We start from the raw sequence: 19,385 nt of genomic DNA, 5'->3' as shown, positions 1-19,385 counted from the left end.
GGTCCACTGTGTCCCTGGGCCGCAGCACATTAAGTCTGGCAGACATTTTTTAAATGATGAGAAGTGCTTTCTTTTTTTACTTGAGCCCCTGCCCTCCAAAATGTCTGTGCACATCCCTGGTCCCCATATTAGGTTGGTAGGTAGGTATCTCCCAATTCTGGCTTGGTAGGTTTTTGTCTATTCCTTTATGTATTTTCACTGCATTACATGCAAATTGGGTCATATTCATTTTTTATAAAGAAAATGTAATCTGTAGTTTGAGTTCTACAGTAATTATTTTATCCAAATACCATAAAGTATGTAAGTAATAACAGCTATTTTGTGCGACAAAATTGATGAAAAAACACTATTTTGTAAGTTTTGGGGGGCTTCCGTTTTTACGCAGTACATTTTTCGGCAAAAATGATACCATATCTTTATTCTGTAGGTCCATACAGTTAAAATGATACCCTACTTGTATAGGTTTGATTTTGTATCACTTCAGAAAAAAATCATGAATACATGCAGGAAAATTTATACGTTTAAAATGGTCATCTTCTGACCCCTATAACTTTTTTATTTTTCTGTGTTCAGGGCGCTATGAGGGCTCATTTTTTGCACCGTGATCTGAAGTTTTTAGGGGTACCATTTTTGTTCTGATCAGACTTTTTGATCACTGTTTATTCACTTTTTTGTGGTATAAAAAGTGATCAAAAATGCGCTATTTTGGACTTTGGAATTTTTTTGCACGTATGCCATTGAACGAGCGGTTTAAAAAGCATTATATTTTTATAATTTGGACATTTTCGCACGTGGCGATACCACATATGTTTATTTTTATTTTTATTTACACTGTGTTTTTTTTATTCTAGGAAATGCCGGGTGATTCAAACTTTTATTAGGGGAAGGGATAATTGAAAGGGTTAATGATTTTTTTACACTTTTTTAATGCAATATTATAGCTCCTATAGGGGGCTATAACATTGCATTAACTGATCTTTAACACTGATTGATTCATCTCCATAGGAATGGATCAATCAGTGTTTTCGGCGATTGAATGCTCAAGCCTGGATCTCAGGCTTGAAGCATTCAATCGGCGATCGGACTGCAGGAAGGAAGGTAAGAGACCTTCCTCCTGCTACAGCTGTTCAGGATATCGCGATTATACCGCGGCGATCCCGAACAGCTCCCTGAGCTAACCGGCACTTTTTACTTTTTACAGCTTTGAGCGTGCGGCTAAAGGGTTAATAGCGTGCGGCACCGCGATCAGTGCCGCACGCTATTAGAGGCGGGTCCCAGCTTCACTATGACGCCTGGCCCACCGCGATATGATGCAGGGTCACCGTGTGACCCCGCGTTATATCGCAGGACCGGGACCCAGGACGTACTCATACATCCTGGGTCCTTAAGAGGTTAACAGCAAATCTCATCAAGGGTTGTTTAGTATATACAATCCATTTCCATGTGCCTTTTTTGACATATGGGGGTTTTCCGGCTCAAGACCAACTTCTATGGGCCAATGCATACAAATGTGAAGAGTAGCTCTAACTTTGGCCCAAACCATGTCGTATAGCAGCTGCAAGGAAAATGTAAAGCCACCCCCATCATCTGAGACAACCCGCTCATGGTTTGCTAAATAGTTCACAAAAGATAGATTATATTATTTAGCAAAGCCTTCCCTGTTAAAATCAGGATGACCATAAGTGGCGGTGTATTCACACAGCCCAATTACACTTGCCCCGAGGTATTCACTCACACAGGTGAGGATAGTCCGTTACTTCAGAGCTCCATTAAGCTCCTCAAGAGTAAGGGAGCCTCCTCCCCCGAAATGTCGTGCCATGGCATGGGAGAGGCAGTTGATGTAAGCCTATTCTGCTACCTGCACCTAAGCACCTTGGGGGAGATTTATCAAAACCTGTCCAGAGTAAAAGTTGCTCAGTTGCCCATAGTAACCAATCAGATCGCTTCTTTCATTTTTGAAAAGGCCTCTGGAAAATGAAAGAAGCAATCTGATTGGTTTTTATGGGCAACTCAGCAACTTTTCCTCTGGACAGGCTTTGATAAATCTTCCCCCCCCCCCCCCCCCCCCCCTTGTCTTGTAAGACGTAAAGAAAAAATACTAATAAAGAAAACAAGTTTATAGAAAATGGATCGTGAGTAAATTTTTCTCTCATGTTTATGGATTGTACATGAAGTAGTACAGTTTATATTTATTGGATAGCCCATTGTGTGTATACTGAGCAGAAGTGGAGGTGTGCGCAAAAAATGGCATTTGTGTAATATAAATCAGTGCATCTCAAACAGGGAGACAACTCTACAGTTTATGGTAAGGTGTAGTTTGGTAGAATGTTTTGACAGAGGTGAAAATATGGTGCACAAGGCTTCTTTTTTTGTACCAGTCTGTGGTTTGCTGACATGACTGTCTTTGTGCTTGTTTTACAATACTATTGGGTTCTGAACACAAAACAAGGGGAACTGAGGTCTCTGTTTTAAATATTAGAAGCTTAGAGAGAGAGAGAGAGAGAGAGAGAGAGAGAGAGAGAGAGAGAGAATAGATAGACAAATGATAGATGTAATTAATATAAAACATAATTAGATAAGAGAGACTCACTTTTTATCAGATAATTACAAGTAGTTAAAAATAAGCATTGGCGGCACATGAAAAATGCCTGCTCTAAGAATCTAAATTCTGATTGATTTGGATGTCAGTTCTCATTTTTGACCAGAAGATGTCTCTGTAACCTTAATAAATGCAACAGTAATTTAGCAGCTAAAAGAAATTAAAGGGTACAAGGATACATTTCCTTATATATAAGCCTATGAGCTTTCCAGAGTTAAAAAAAAATAAAAAAAAATATGTTGTATGAGGTTTTATTATTACAGTAACTGATCTGCATCATAGACCTTAAATGGGCACTGTCAGAGTCAAAAACTTTTTATATTTTGTAAATCTTGGTAAAACATTAGCCTTCCTAATATACTTCATAAGAAAATGTTATTTCCTTTTAATAGAAATCATGGCTTATAATATCATGGCTTTGTCCAAGCTGAAGCACAGGCACGGACAAAGTCCAGTAAGTGATGGTGGACTAGCATTCCTCTGTGCTCTCTCCTGTCTGATAGTACTCCTCTGTGCTCTCTCCTGCCTGATAGGATTCCTCTGTGCTCTCTCTTGTCTGATAGCACTCCTCGGTACTCTCTCCTGTCTGATAGTACTCCTCTGTGCTCTCTCCTGTCTGATAGTACTCCTCTGTGCTCTCTCCTGTCTGATAGTACTCCTCTGTGCTCTCTCCTGTCTGATAGTACTCCTCTGTGCTCTCTCCTGTCTGACAGCACTCCACTGTGCTCTCTCCTGTCTAATAGCACTGCTCTGTGCTCTCTCCTTTCTGATAGCACTCCTCCGTCCTATCTCCTGTCTGATAGGACTCCTCTGTGCTCTCTCCTTTCTGATAGCACTCCTCTGTGCTCTCTCCTGTCTGATAGTACTCTTTTGTGCTCTCTCCTGTCTGATAGCACTCCTCTGTGCTCTCTCCTGTCTGATAGGACTCCTCTGGGCTCTCTTCTGTCTGATAGCACTCCTCTGTTCTCTCTCCTGTCTGATAGTACTCTTCTATGCACTCTTTTGTCTGATAGCACTCCACTGTGCTCTCTCTGGTCTGATAGTACTGCTCTGTTCTCTCTCCTGTCTGATAGCACTCTTCTGTGCTCTCTCCTGTCTGATAGTACTCTTCTATGCTCTCTCCTGTCTGATAGGACTCCTCTGTGCTCTCTCCTGTCTGATAGTACTCCTCTGTGCTCTCTCCTGTCTGATAGTACTCCTCTGTGCTCTCTCCTGTCTGATAGTACTCCGTTTGTGCTCTCTCCTATCTGATAGCACTCCTCTGTGCTGTCTCCTATCTGATAGCACTCCTCTATGCTCTCCCCGTATGATAGCACTCCTCTGTGCTCTCTCCTGTCTAATAGTACTCCTCTGTGCTCTCTCCTGTCTGATAGTACTCCTCTGTGCTCTCTCCTATCTGATAGGACTCCTCTGTGCTCTCTCCTATCTCATAGCACTCCTCTATGCTCTCCCCTGTCTGATAGCACTCCTCTGTGCTCTCTCCTGTCTTATAGCACTCCTCTGTGCTCTCCTCTGTCTGATAGCACTCCTCTGTGCTCTCTCCTGTCTGATAGCACTCCTATGTGCTCTCTCCTGTCTGATAGTACTCCTCTGTGCTCTCTCCTGTCTGATAGCATTCCTCTGTGCTCTCTCCTGTCTACGGTATCAGGGTGGCCTGTCTGCCTCCAGGGACACTGGTTTAACCTAAGATGTAGAGTATAGGGTCTGCAGTTGGAAGAACTGACAGTGCCACTCATCCATTCCCTCTGAGGCGGAACACTGTTGTGGCCAGTGATAGGCTGAGCGGTGCTGTGATGTCACATCTACAGCTCCAGGAAGCTGTAGATCCGCAGAGACCTGGCCACAGACAGAGTGATGATGCAGGAGGCTGTGAGGTAGCTAGGAAGGTGAGTTCATGTTTTTATTATAAAGCCTAGGCACAATATTGAAATAAAAAATGTCACCAGACAACCACTTCAAAGTGTCCCTGTCATTATTAAAAACAAAACAACTTTTGCATGTTGCAGGAACATGCCAAAAGTTTTCATAGATCAAGGTCTAAGTATTCAGACTCCCTACTAGTTTGTAGCTATAGCCAGAACAGAGCATGGTTAAGCGCTTCACTCCCTGCGATCTCCATATTGCTGCTCAAGACGAGACCCATAATAAGTCTATAGAATCATCTCATGCAACAAGAAGGAAATCGGTTCACACTTCGGAATGTCCGCACGGAAAGTGTCTGTGCGGACATTTCGAAAACTGTGGGCACTGGCATAACATGGTGGACATGGAATTCGGAATAACTGTGGACATGGAATTTGGAATTTCTGTGCCAAAAGCATCTGGCACAGAAATTCCACTGTGTACACAAGCACAGCAGAATCCCGTTGAATTCAACGGGACTCTGCTGCAGTGAAATTTCCGTGCAGAATTCCAATGCGGAAATCCACACGGAAATTCTGAGGTGTGAACAAAGCCAAAAGCTCATCTGCAAGCGTCCCCAATTATATTTAATGGAAGCCAGGAAGACTACCATCCAACCACTTTTCCTGTGCCCCTACTAGGCATAATGCAAGTTTTTCTGAAGCTTTTTTTTTTTTTAGAGTAAAACTTAGTAATTAAGGAGCATATTGTAACTTGACGATTTGGGCAGAATAAATCTGCTGACAGACTCTTTTTTAAAGGCAAAAATGAAAATGAAAAATTGTCCTCAAGGGGTTAAGCCCTCTTGTGGCAAGGGTCTAATCAGACCACACCTGTAATCATTTACATATCTCACTGAAATATAACTGCGTGCCAAATATAATTTGCAAGCAAGACTATGGGTGCTCCTCTGTTAACCCCTTTCCGACCCATGATATACCTGTACGTCATGGGTCGGGTGAAAGGAATATGGTGTGGGCCCGGGCATCAGGCCCACGTCATAACCGGCAAATGTTCGCTGCTATCAGTAGCTGACAGCAGCCAATAATGTCGGACGTTGGAGCTGGTTCCGATGTCCCTCATCTAAATGGTTAAATGTCGTGCTCAATAGGGATCACAGCATTTAAACACTAAATGCCAGTGATCCCTGGTGGTCCCGTCGCCCAAATCCCCCCTCCCCATTCTAAAAGCCCAGGGCCTTACCTGGCACCTTCCCCAGCTCTTTGATTGCTTACAGCTGCCTTAGACAGCAGTAGGCAATAGGCCCCTAGTGGGGCTAAAAAATGTGTAAAAAAAAAAAAGTGACATTTTCTTAAAAAAATATTTAAAAAATACACCCCACCCCTTATCCTTTTTCCCATTTTGAAAATAAGGGCTCGTTCACATTAACGTCAGTCCCCTTTAATTCATGCCGATTCTCAAATCCATTCAAGCCTTCAACGGGACTCTGCTGCAGTGAAATTTCCGTGCAGAATTCCAATGCGGAAATCCACACGGAAATTCTGAGGTGTGAACATAGCCAAAAGCTCATCTGCAAGCGTCCCCAATTATATTTAATGGAAGCCAGGAAGACTACCATCCAACCACTTTTCCTGTGCCCCTACTAGGCATAATGCAAGTTTTTCTGAAGTTTTTCTTTTTTTTAGAGTAAAACTTAGTAATTAAGGAGCATATTGTAACTTGACGATTTGGGCAGAATAAATCCCCACCCCCTACCCTTTTTCCCATTTTGAAAATAAGTGCTCGTTCACATTAACGTCAGTCCCCTTTAATTCATGACGGTTCTCAAATCCATTCAAGCCTTTTGCAAACGGCTTGCAACCAGCTGTAAATAGATTCCATTGATGTCAGTAGGATTTTTATCACAGTCCTTTGTCACCCATTTGCACTTGTCGGTTCCTATTCCATTATTTTTAACGGAGAAAAGACGTTGCATGCAGTATTTTTTTCTCCATCAAAAATAACGGATTAGAAACAGATATATGAAATTTAACATTGAAGTCTATGGCAAACAGATGAGCCTGTAATGTTATCCATTTACATCCGGGTTTTTTTTCGAGCCGTTTTTGATCCGTTATTACTTTTGAGTATTTGCATCAGTTTGCATCTGTTTGTTAGAATGGTCCGTTTAGCAGCAATGATGGGAGAATAGCGGGACGAGCCATGTAAACCTAGCCTAAAACACTGGAAATAATAATAATAACAAATTAACCTATTTGGTATTGCTGCGCGTGTACTTGTTCGAACGATTAAATAATGACATTCCTGATCCAAAATTCCATATGCCAAAATTTTTGATCACATCCCATCCCAGAAAAAACATATAAATAAATAAAAAGTGATCAAAAAGTCACATATAGCAAAGGTGGTACAGTTAAAAATTACTGCGCATGGCACAAAAAATAAACCCTTAAACATCTCTGAAGGTACTACTGGCAGCAGATCTGCAGTGTTTAATATGCTGTGGATGCACTGTGTGACCCTACCCTCAGGGTGTTTTACACACAGTGGAGGGAATAAATAAAAACTGTCTAAGGACCCGTTCACACAAGCGAATTTCATTTTAAATTCGCAGTGGGTTTCCTGCAGCTTCTTTTCAGCAACGGAATCTCAGCTGCAGAAAATCTGCCGCAGGCCCTATTGACTTCAATGGGATCTACAGCGGATCTTCTGCAGTGGAGATTCCATTGCTGAAAATCAGCTGCAGACAGCCCACGGAAAGCCCGTCCCTTTAAAAAATATATGCTCGAAATACACCAGTGTGAACGAGCCCTAAAGGTTCGTCCACGTCAAGTGGATTATGTTTCAAACTCGCAGCAGGTTTCCCGCTGTGAGTTTGAAAGCGGCGGGCTCTCTGCAGGCTGTAAGTGGGGTCTGCGGCAGATTTTCAACTGCAAAGATTCCGCTGCTGAAAATCTGCCGCAGAGTGCCTGCCCCTTTCAAACTCACAGCGGGAAACCTGCTGGGAGTTAGAAACAAAATCCGCTTGTGTGAACCCACCATCAAGCAGTTAAAGAAATAAAAACTGGTTGGCTGCTATGGGAACATAGGCATTTTTTTATGTTAGGGTACATTCACACATACAAGATCTGCTGCATATTTTTGCTGCATATTTTGTGCAGCTGATTTTGCTACCCATTAAATTTAATGGGCACCAAAACCTGCTGAAAGAAATATGCAGCAAATACTGTTTGTGTGAACGTACCCTAAGACTGTTTTTCTTTCTTCAACTGCTCTGTTAAAGTGAAATCTGTGCTGCAATTAAAATAAATACGCTTTCATAATCCCCATTCCTTTTGAAACTACTCTTTAAAAAAATAAATAAATAAATAAACGCCAAAATTGCAGAAGCATGATGGGGCAAAGAGAATGTAATAGCTTAAAATCGGAGTCATACCCGGACTTATGGGAATCATTTAAACACGCATGCAACAAAAAAAGAAAGTACGCCAAATCTATTTTCGATCTTTTAGCCAAAATTATGAGAAATTATGAAAATTTTTCTCCTCTTTATGCTTAGTTTCTGCTAAAAAAAATTATAATAATTTCGAAATGACAAAAAGTAATCTATATGTTTATTTTGCAATTTTAACTGTAGCATAAATAGAAAATGGCGCATCATACTAATAATAATGGTATATAACGAGTAATAGTATAAGCTGTTGTAATAATATGTTAACATTATTTTATAGCTGTAGTAGTGGTAGTAATAGTGACAAAATAAAAGTATAGATTATAATACTATTCGGGTAAGGTCAAATATAGAAGAATTAAAAGCAAAACTGTAGTGAATCCAGTGCAAGAAGGGCATGTGTTACATACAGATTTTAACAAGGATGCTGCCGCAGATTTTCTTTGGATGAAATCCCCTGCATAAATCTGTGACATAGAGACTTGTGAAAGAACTGTAGCATCCAATGCAAATAGCCAAACTTTTGTGGCCTGCACTATTTGTACTTTTGTAAGTGATCTTTATTACCCCGACTTATGCAAAAAAAGATGTTATCCAGAAAGTTCTAAAGAAGTTATCCAGAAAGATAGATGCCACCTGCAGACACTGGTCTATAGAAGAACTGAATTAAGCCATGGAAAACACACACATCTGTTACACAATGTAAACGTTGCCATGTGCAATCTCAATGAGAGAGTGAACTGCGCAATTCAAAGAAGCTTTGTTGAAAAAAAAATGGTACTAAAGGAACAGATGGTAGAAATGCTGTCTATAATGAAGAGAGCTGGAGAACTCCCCTGAGGCACAGGACAAGAGACATTGAAGCTATCAAGCTAGTGTGTTGAGCTCCGAAGTAATATATTCCGACTTCTGACTTCTATAGAAATTTTAATGTACAACAAAAGCAAGTCTTCTGAAGGGAAAACAACTATTATATAACTTATCAAATAAGAAAATCACTTTACACTAAATCCTTGCAAATTGTGGGCAACTTAAAAGGATTTAAATTTAAAGAATTTAAAGAAACGAAGAGTCAAGCCTCTCGTATGTTATCCAAGAGCTCAACAAAAGATATTTAAAATGTAAAAATGTTATTGAATAAAATGAACTGCTTTAAATGGCAGCTAAGCCTTTAAAAAAAGAGTAGAGAAGTATTTGCATAGTAACTAACATATGTCTTATCACTTATGTACCGCAACATTGTGAGCCTACAGTTTATTTAGGACAAAGGCTCTATGGGTGCAGTTGGGACTTTTCAGGCACCTTTATACACTCTTGATGATCTTGCTAAAGCAATGTTCACTTTATCGGAATGTTCGCAGTAAATCGGAAGTGTAGCATCTAGAACCTCTGCCTAATTGTTACATAGTCCATTAGGCTGAAACTTCAACCTATATCCCTGTTGTGTCCCTACTGTGTTTATCCTGAGGAAGAAAAAAAAACTCTTGTAAGGCTGATGCCAATTGCCCCATACCAGGAGGAAAAATTCCTTCCTGACTCCAAATATGGCAATATTTAAATACATAGCTACATATACATAGCATAGCCTCCTTTATTGAGTTCACCATGACCACTATCTCTGGCAGAGACTTTTAAAACCCCACTGCACTTACAGTAAAGAACTAAGTTTTTTTTATTTTTCCAGTTTGTCATTTTTATCTGTCAGACTTCTAGTATTAGCATTCAATTTACAGGTGTATACTTTTTTTTCTGTGAAGCCTATCCCTATTAACTATTCTAACCCCTCCATCCATTCCATCCCCAAATACATTACCACCTTAAGGACGTTGGGTATACCTGCACGCCCTAGTCCCGTTCCCTGTATAGGAAGCATACTCAGGAGCTGAGCACACTTCCTACCCGTTGCTTTCAGCAGCCAGAACACATGGCTTATGCCAGACATTGCCAATCAGGCCATATTAACCCTTTGGACACCATGATCAAAGTTGATTGTGGTGTCCAAAGCTGGAAAAAACACATGACGGTAGCTCAGTGCAGCTGATTGGGACACCCACACCAAAATCACAGGGTCTTGATCATCTGAGAGGACAGCAAGAGGTCCCTAACCTTTTTCTGTGCCGTTCAATCGACAGTTCTTTAGTGCAGAAAACAATAGCAGGCTGCAGTTGTGAACCACTAATAACACTGATCAATGCTGTGCTATGGCATATAATATTGGCATTTCACACTATCTTATGCCACATTCATATGTCTTAACCAAGTCCTTGGAGGAGCAAATAATTCCAAAAGTATTTTACAAGGCAATTACTTTATTGATTTTATTCATTTATTAGCAATTACTTTACTTTATTTGGCCATTCCCCAACTTGGTACATCCCACCAAGTTTTCTTGGCATTTAAAACTGGCACATGTCAAGGTAGAAAATTTTAAAAAGGTACATTTTAGTTTATGAGCATTTTTGTTTGTTCTAATTATTTTGTGTCCCTAAGATTATTGTAGCTATGCATGTTGTAATTCCTGATGTTTTTCAGGCTTTCCAAGTAGCCATTAGACATAGAATGCTATGATTAAAGGAGTACTCCGTTTTTTGTTTTTTTTATCAACTGATGCCAAAAAGTTAAACTGATTTGTAAATTACTTACATAAAAAAATCTTAATCCTTTCAGTACTTATCAGCTGCTGTATACTACAGAGGAAGTTCTTGTATTTTTGGATTTCTTTTCTGTCACGACCACAGTGCTCTCTGCTGACACCTCTGTCCATGTCAGGAACTGTCCAGAGCATGAGAATATCCCCATAGCAAACATATGCTGCTCTGGACAGATCCTGACATGGACAGAGGTGTCGGCAGAGAGCACTGTGGTCAGACTGAAAAGAAATTCAAAAAGAAAATAATTTCCTCTGTAGTACACAGCCGCTGACTAAAATAATAGATGGCGGAGGAGCAGTAGACATCACATATCTAGATTTTAGTAAGGCTTTTACACTGTTCCACATAGAAGACTTATCAATAAACTACAGTCATTGAGCTTGGACTCCCATATTGTTGAGTGGATTAGGCAGTGGCTGAATGACAGAAAACAGAGGGTTGTAGTCAATGGAGAATATTCAGAGCAAGGTCTTGTCACCAGTGGGGTACCTCAGGGATCTGTACTGGGACCAATATTGTTTAATATAGTTACATAGTTACATAGTTAGTATGGTTGAAAAAAGACATATGTCCATCAAGTCCAACCAGGGAATTGAAGTGAAGGGTGTAAGGGGATAAGGGAAAGGGATGTAGTTTTATAATTCTGCATAAGCATTAATGTTATTTTGTTCCAGGAATGTATCTAACCCTGTTTTAAAGCTGTTAATTGTTCCTGCTGTGACCAGTTCCTGAGGTAGACCGTTCCATAAATTCACAGTCCTCATGGTAAAGAAGGCGTGTCGCCCCTTTAGACTAAACCTTTTCTTCTCCAGACGGAGGGAGTGCCCCCTCGTCCTTTTGGGGGGTTCAACCTGGAACAGTTTTTCTCCATATTTTTTGTATGGGCCATTTATATACTTATATACGTTTATCATATCCCCCCTTAAACGTCTCTTCTCAAGACTAAACAATTTTAACTCCTTTAATCGCTCCTCATAGCTAAGATGTTCCATGCCCCATATTAGTTTAGTCGCGCGTCTCTGCACCCTTTCCAACTCCGCAGTGTCCCTTTTATGGACAGGTGCCCAAAACTGAACAGCATATTCCAGGTGAGGCCATACCAATGCTTTATAAAGGGGGAGTATTATGTCCCTGTCCCTTGAGTCCATGCCTCTTTTGATACATGACAATATCCTGCCGGCTTTGGAAGCAGCAGCCTGACATTGCATGCTATTCTGTAGTCTGTGATCTACAATTACACCCAGATCCTTCTCTACCAGTGACTCAGCCAGTTTAATCCCCCCTAAGACATACGACGCATGCATGTTATTAGTACCCAGATGCATAACTTTACATTTATCCACATTAAACCTCATTTGCCAAGTGGATGCCCAGACACTTAGTCTATCCAAGTCATCTTGTAACTTATGCACATCCTCTATAGACTGTACTGTGCTACAAAGCTTGGTGTCATCTGCAAAGATAGAAACAGAGCTGTTAATGCCATCCTCTATATCATTGATAAATAAATGAAACAACAGCGGGCCCAGTACTGAACCTTGGGGTACACCACTAATTACCGGGGACCAATCATTGACCACCACTCTCTGGGTACGATCCATGAGCCAGTGTTCAATCCAGTTATAAACTAAAGTTTCCAAGCCCAAAGACCTTAACTTACCTGTCAGACGTCTGTGAGGGACAGTATCAAACGCTTTGGCAAAATCCAGAAACACTATATCCACAGCCATTCCTCTGGGACCCGACCGCCCGGTAATTTTGCATGATCCCGGTTGTCACAGACAACCAGGACCATGCTGAAGTATAGGAGCAAGGTGGCAAGCCTGCCACCTCCTCCTATCCCCTGCGATTCCTCGGTTAGCTAACCGACCAATCGCAGGGGGGGTGGAGCAGTTACTTCCTCCGGCCCTGCCCCTGGAAGTCCGGAGAGAACGGGAGGAAGACCGGAGGACGCGGCGGGGGATGGGGGAGTGCTGGGGCCTGGCCCCGGTACTTACCTCGTCCCTGAAGACCCGGATCCCGGCGGCGGAGACGGCGGTGGTGGCGACAGAAGAGTTGATCTTCGGCGGCGTCGCGGGACCTTTGCAGAAGTCCAGACCGCCGTAAATTGATCTGGACTGCTCCATCTGGTCCCCTCAAACTACAACTCCCAGCATACCCATACAGCCCTTGACGTCTGGGCATGCTGGGAGTTGGAGTTTTGCAACATCTGGAGGTCCACAGTTTGGAGACCACTGTGCCCTTCCAGATGTTGCAAAACTACACATCCGCAGCATGCCCTTACTGTCCAGGCATGCTGGGAGTTGTAGTTCTGTAACATCTGGCCCTTCAGATGTTGCAGAACTACAACTCCCAGCATGCCTGGACAGTTTTGGCATACTGGGAGTTGTAGTTTTGCAACATCTGGAAGGGCACAGATTGGGAACCACTGTATTAGCGGTCTGCAAACTGTAGTCCTCCAGATGTTGCAAAACTACAACTCCTAGCATGCTGGGAGTTGTAGTTCGGCAACATCTGGCTCTAAAGATGTTGCCGAACTTCTACTTCCAGCATGCCTGAGAATGTTTGGGAGTTGTGGTTTTGCAACAACTGGAGGCACACTGGTTGGGAAACATTGTCTGTTTCCTAACTCAGTGTTTCCCAACCTGTGTGCCTCCAGCTGTTGCAAAACTATAACTACCAGCATGCACTGATAGACTGTGCATGCTGGGAGTTGTAGTTTTGCAACAGCTGGAGGTTCCCCCCCTCCCCCCTGTGAATGTACAGGGTACATTCACATGGGCAGGGGGCTTACAGTGAGTATCAGGCTGCAAGTTTGCGATGCAGCAAATTTTGCACAGCAGCTCAAACTCGCAGCGGGAAACTCGCTGTAATCCCCCGCCCGTGCGACTGTACCCTAAAAACACTACACTACACTAGCACAAAATAAAATAAAAAGTAAAAAACACTACATATACATATACCCCTACACAGCCCCCCTCCCCTCCCCAATAAAAATGAAAAACGTCTGGTACGCCACTGTTTCCAAAATGGAGCCTCCAGCTGTTGCAAAACAACAACTCCCAGTATTGCCAGACAGCCGGACATTGACTGTCCAAGCATGCTGGGAGTTTTGCAACAGCTGGAGGCACCCTGTTTGGGAATCACTGGCGTAGAATACCCCAATGCAAATCCCTAATTCAGGCCTCAAATGTGCATGGCGCTTTCTCACTTTGGAGCCCTGTCGTATTTCAAGGCAACAGTTTAGGGTCACATATGGGGTATCGCCGTACTTGGGAGAAATTGCCTAATAAATTTTGGGGGGCTTTTTCTCCTTTAACCCCTTATGAAAAGGTGAAGTTGGGGTCTACACCAGTATGTTAGTGTAAAAAAATAAATTTTTTACACTAACATGCTGGTGTTGCCCTATACTTTTCATTTTGACAAGAGGTAAAAGGGAAAAAAGTCCCCCAAAATTTGTAATACAATTTCTCCCGACTACGGAGATACCCCATATGTGGGCACAAAGTGCTCTGGGGGCGCACAACAAGGCCCAGAAGGGACAGTGCACCATGTACATTTGAGGTGATTTGCACAGGGGTGGCTGATTGTTACAGCGTTTTTGACAAACGCAAAAAAAAAAAAAAACCCACATGTGACCACATTTCGGAAATTACACCCCTCACGGAATGTAATGAGGGGTGCAGTGAGAATTTAACCCCCACTGGTGTCTGGCAGATCTTTGGAACAGTGGGCTGTGCAAATTAAAAATTTCGTACAGCCCACTGTTCCAAAGATCTGACAGACACCAGTGGGGGGGGGGGGGGTAAATGCTCACTGTACCCCTTGTTACATTCCTCAAGGGGTCTAGTTTCCAAAATGGTGTGCCATGTTTGGGTTATTTTGCTGTCCTGGCACCATAGGGGCTTCCTAAATGTGACATGCCCCCCCGAGCAAAATTTGCTCTCAAAAAGCCAAATATGACTCCTTCTCTTCTGAGCATTGTAGTTCGTCCGTAGTGCACTTCAGGTCAACTTATGGGGTACCTCCATACTCAGAAGAGATGGGGTTACAAATTTTGGGGGGTATTTTCTGCTATTAACCCTGCAAAAATGTGAAATTTGGGGGGAAACACACATTTTAGTGAAAAAAAATTTCATTTTTTTACATTTGAAAAAGTCGTGAAACACCTGTGGGGTATTAAGGCTCACTTTATTCCTTGTTACATTCCTCAAGGGGTCTAGTTTCCAAAATGGTATGCCATGTGTGTTTTTTTGCTGTTCTGGCACCATAGGAGCTTCCTAAATGCAACATGCCCCCCAAAAACCATTTCAGAAAAACGTACTCTCCAAAATCCCCTTGTCGCTCCTTCGCTTCTGAGCCCTCTACTGCGCTCGCCGAACACTTTACATAGACATATGAGGTATGTGCTTACTCAAGAGAAATTGGGCTACAAAAATAAGTATAAATTTTCTCCTTTTACCCATTGTAAAAATTCAAAAATTGGGTCTACAAGAACATGTGAGTGTAAAAAATTAAGATTGTGAATTTTCTCCTTCACTTTGCTGCTATTCCTGTGAAACACCTAAAGGGTTAAAACGCTGACTGAATGTCATTTTGAATACTTTGGGGGGTGCAGTTTTTATAATGGGGTCATTTGTGGGGTATTTCTAAGATGAAGACCCTTCAAATCCTCTTCAAACCTGAACTGGTCCCTGAGAAATTGTGAGTTTGGAAATTTTATGAAAAATTGGAAAATTGCTGCTGAACTTTGAAGCCCTCTGGTGTCTTCCAAAAGTAAAAACTTGCCAATTTTATGATGCAAACATAAAGTGGACATATTGTATATGCGAATAAAAATTTTTTGGGGGGGAATATCAATTTTCCTTACAAGCAGAGAGCTTCAAAGTTAGAAAAATGCTAAATTTTAAAATTTTTCATCAAATTTGGGGATTTTTCACCAAGAAACGATGCAAGGATCGACAACATTTTACCACTATGTTAAAGTAGAATATGTCACGAAAAAACAATCTCAGAATCAGAGATAACTAAAAGCATTCCAGAGTCATTAATGTTTAAAGTGACAGTGGTCAGATGTGAAAAAAATGGCCGGGTCCTAAGGTGTAAAATGGCTGGATCCTTAAGGGGTTAAAGGACCTTAAAGGGGTACTCCCGTGGAAAACTTTTTCTTTTTTTTTTTTAAATCAACTGGTGCCAGAAAGTTAAACAGATTTGTAAATTCACAGATAAAGAGAAAATGGGCTGGCCCTTAGTGAAAAAGAAAAGAGTACTGTATTAGAAAATGGAATCCCCTGGTGTGTAGGCTGTTTGTACGCCAACTGGTGGTGCAAAGCCAGACTTCATACACAGTTCCACAGTGCAATACAGGAAAAAGAACAAGGCTGCACTCAACAGTGTTGCTCATCGTGCGTTTTTATTCTTCAGAATCTGAACATTACAGGGGTACGGGTGTCAGCATGCAGGTGCGTGTAGGAGCAACACGTGTTTCACGCCGCAGAATGCGCTTCTTCTGGCTCTCAGCGTCAACTGCAATTTCCGCCTTATATACACCTCCTCTTCCTCCCACTAACTAACTCACCTGTATTTCAGATCCAATCTTCACGGTTACCTGGTCGTTCCAGGGCCGTCCAATCCTCAGAGCTCCTGATGTTCCTGCTACGCCTCTTCCCTGCGTCACACGGGCCGACCCACGAGAGCTCAGCCACGCCCCTCGATCGGAACTCGTTCCTACCAATGGGCAGCGCCGGCGCCACTAAGGTGCATTCCGCGTCACCCAGAGTCATGGCAACCAGGACGCCGTCTCTTTGGAAATACTCCGGACCGGACATCGCTTCAAGATAATGTGTGAGTATTAGAGTGGTGAAGGGACGGAGAAAACAAGGTTTTATATGTTGTACCTGTAACAGAAATGCAATTAGGGGAAATTTACACCCACTATCTAACTGTTTTTTGAGTATAGACAGAATTTGCAAATGACGCACCCATTGATAAAAATATGCAATTTCTTATGAGCAACACAATCTATTTTCTTATATACATAAGTACGACTAATACTATTCTCTAATAACTTATCTTACTTAATTAAGTAACACAATGGCAACCAGTTTACAAAAAAACTGACATATCTGTTTTATCATTGAGGCCTAATGGACCCTCCGCATTAGTGCGCAGGATCCATTTTGCCTCCTGTTGCAGCAATATTCTCTCTCTGTCACCTCCATTGTATGGGGTAGATACCAATTCTAAGCCTGAAAACTTTAATATTTTGGCATCACTATTATGTTGCGTTTTTACATGCTCAATTAGCCTAGGCGATCCAATGCCTGTGCAGATAGAGCGAAAGTGCTCTCTTATCCTAACATTGAGGCACTGTATTGTTTTTCCTATATAAAAAAAATCTGCACGGGCACTGGAACGCATAAACCACAAATTTGCATTTACAGGTAATAAAATTTCTTACTGTACAGTCAACACCCCCGATTTTTTGAAATTTAGCTTGTGAATTGTATTCACAAAAAGCACATTGTCCACAACAGTAATTTCCCTTAAAAAAAGGCTCACTTAACCAATTACTCTTTTTCTCTGAATTGGTTTGTACCTAGCTCACTGGCCAGAGTTTTATTACGTCTATATGAAAAAAGTGGGCCAAGTCAGGATCTGATTCTATGATTCCCCAGTATTTTCTAAAGGTGTTTTGTATCCTGAAGTCCATATCTGAATGTCTGAAAGAGAATACAAATCTCTTATGTGCAGATCTCTCTCTCTACTTTCCAAAGAGGTCCTTTCTTGAGATGTCTTTTGCGCTTTCAAACACTGTCAGTATGGACTTCTTAGGATATCCCCTCTCCTCCAGTCGAAACATTAGATCATTGGCTTGTTCAAGAAATTTTTCATAAGTGTTATTTATTCTTTTCAACCTAATGAATTGGCCATAATTTATGGCATTCATGACGTGCAGGGCGTGATAACTTTTATAATGCAAAAGTGAATTTGTAGCAGAGGGTTTTCTAAAATTAGATGTGACCAATTCTTCATTTTGTATCTCCACCCGCACGTCAAGAAAATCCAAAACAGTGCCCCCAAAAATTGAAGTGAAAGCCATATTAAATTTATTATTATTTAAGTACTTTACAAATGACTCAAATTGATGATGGTCTCCACTCCATGCGACAAATATGTCATCCATATATCTAAGAATGTTATGAGTAAATTTGAGGTAGGGATTTTTATCTGAAAAAATGTAGAATTTCTCAAATGCTGCCAAAAAATAAATTTGCAAAGGTACATGCAACGGGTGTACCCATTGCAGTACCAGATACCTGCTGGTACCAACTGTTATTGAATCGGAAAGCATAATGATGCAAGATGAACCGCAACGAGTCCCCAATGAATTCAACCATATCTTTATCCTTGCCCATGTCGGCGAGGAGTCCCTCCACCACCCTGACCCCATGTCTTGGGGAATCCGAGTGTAGAGGGACTCCACGTCAACAGAGGCAAGGCTGCAATTCTCAAACCAGGGTATTTTTTCAATTGTTGACAAGAATTCCCCAGTATCTTTCAAATATGTGGGCAGGTCTTGTAAAAGGGGGCGTAACAACCAGTCAACATACTTGGAAAGTCCCTCGGTCACCGACCCGATCCCCCAGACTATGGGTCATCCCGGGGGTCGGGTCGGCGACTTATGTATTTTAGGGATATAATACCAGTACGTTTTTTTTGGACATTTTGGGTATAATTTCTCCACTGTTTGTAATGAGATCACTCCTCTCTCAACGTATTTACGCAAAAGTGATTGTAATTTTGTCTGATATTTCTGTGTGGGATCTTCTTTTAGGGGAGAATACACCCTCTTGTCGGAGAGAAGTCGTTCTGCTTCCTCCTTGTATTGCTGGTCGGACAGTATGACTAGATTGCTTCCCTTATCTGCCTTACGAAAAATCTAATGTTTTTGATTTTTGAGCCACCTCAAAGCTCGTTCTTCTGTCTTAGTTGGGTTTTCGCCTATTTTGGGATAAATGATAGACTTAATGTCCTGTGTAACCAATGTAGAAAATCTTTCGACAGCTCCACCCGGCTGCACAGGAGGACAAAATGTGGACTTGTTACCTCCTGAAAAATGTAACATGGGGTCCTCATTCTCTACTTCACATGGGGTCCTCATTCTCCTGTTTTTGGTTGGGGTGGAACTTGTACAGATCTGCAAAAATGCTTTCTCAAATTCATTTTACGTAATGCTTTGAATATATCTATTTGAAATTCTACTTCATCAAAACTCTCATGCAAACAATAATTAAGACCCTTAGATAGTAAATTCAAACAATCTGCAGGAATGGGTTGATGTGACAAATTAATTAATTAGTGAGTTATTGCATTGTACTGTACTGGTCGTCATTAGTCTTTCCATGTGACTTGTTTCCTTTTCTGTGCGTAATTGCCGCGATAATCTTTTTTTCTGCCCTCCCCAGTGGATTTTCCTTCTAAAGGGGTCACTTCTTATGAGATGTTTTGATTTCTATTTTGGGGGGCTCTGGCTTCATCGGATTGACTAGAGTCCGAGTCCGTTGTTCCAAAATCTTGGTATTTCTTTTTATTAAACCAGAATTTTCGCCGCTGGACTCTCTTAGTGCGCCATTCAAAGATTCTTCCATTTTCATAATCCAACTTATCTCTTATAAATTTGTCTCTCTTTTTATCTTTTATTTCCGCCTGTGTTGTTACATTTTTTTAATCTAATTTCTTCCTCGTTGTATTATACTGTTCTTCTAGTATGGGTGTTCTTAATTCAATTTTCGCTCGATAGAGCTCTGCCGTAGTTTGT

General features: G+C 41.5%; 1 protein-coding gene across 1 annotated transcript in view; it reads right to left on the bottom strand.

Annotated features, from left to right (window-relative positions):
• Positions 1-17,982, bottom strand: part of CDHR3 (cadherin related family member 3) — a 109,344-nt gene extending 91,362 nt beyond the window's left edge. Inside the window, exons 1-2 of the mRNA XM_056569857.1 lie at positions 17,884-17,982; positions 16,173-16,461 (exon numbers count right to left, since the gene is read on the bottom strand). Of these exons, the coding sequence (XP_056425832.1) occupies positions 16,173-16,461; positions 17,884-17,982 (388 nt within the window). The remainder of the gene's footprint in view (positions 1-16,172; positions 16,462-17,883) is intronic.
• Positions 17,983-19,385: the final 1,403 nt, after the last annotated feature.

The sequence above is a fragment of the Hyla sarda genome, chromosome 4, assembly GCF_029499605.1.
Source record: "Hyla sarda isolate aHylSar1 chromosome 4, aHylSar1.hap1, whole genome shotgun sequence".
NCBI classification, from domain to species: domain Eukaryota; kingdom Metazoa; phylum Chordata; class Amphibia; order Anura; family Hylidae; genus Hyla; species Hyla sarda.
This window is presented reverse-complemented; position numbering and strand designations above follow the sequence as displayed.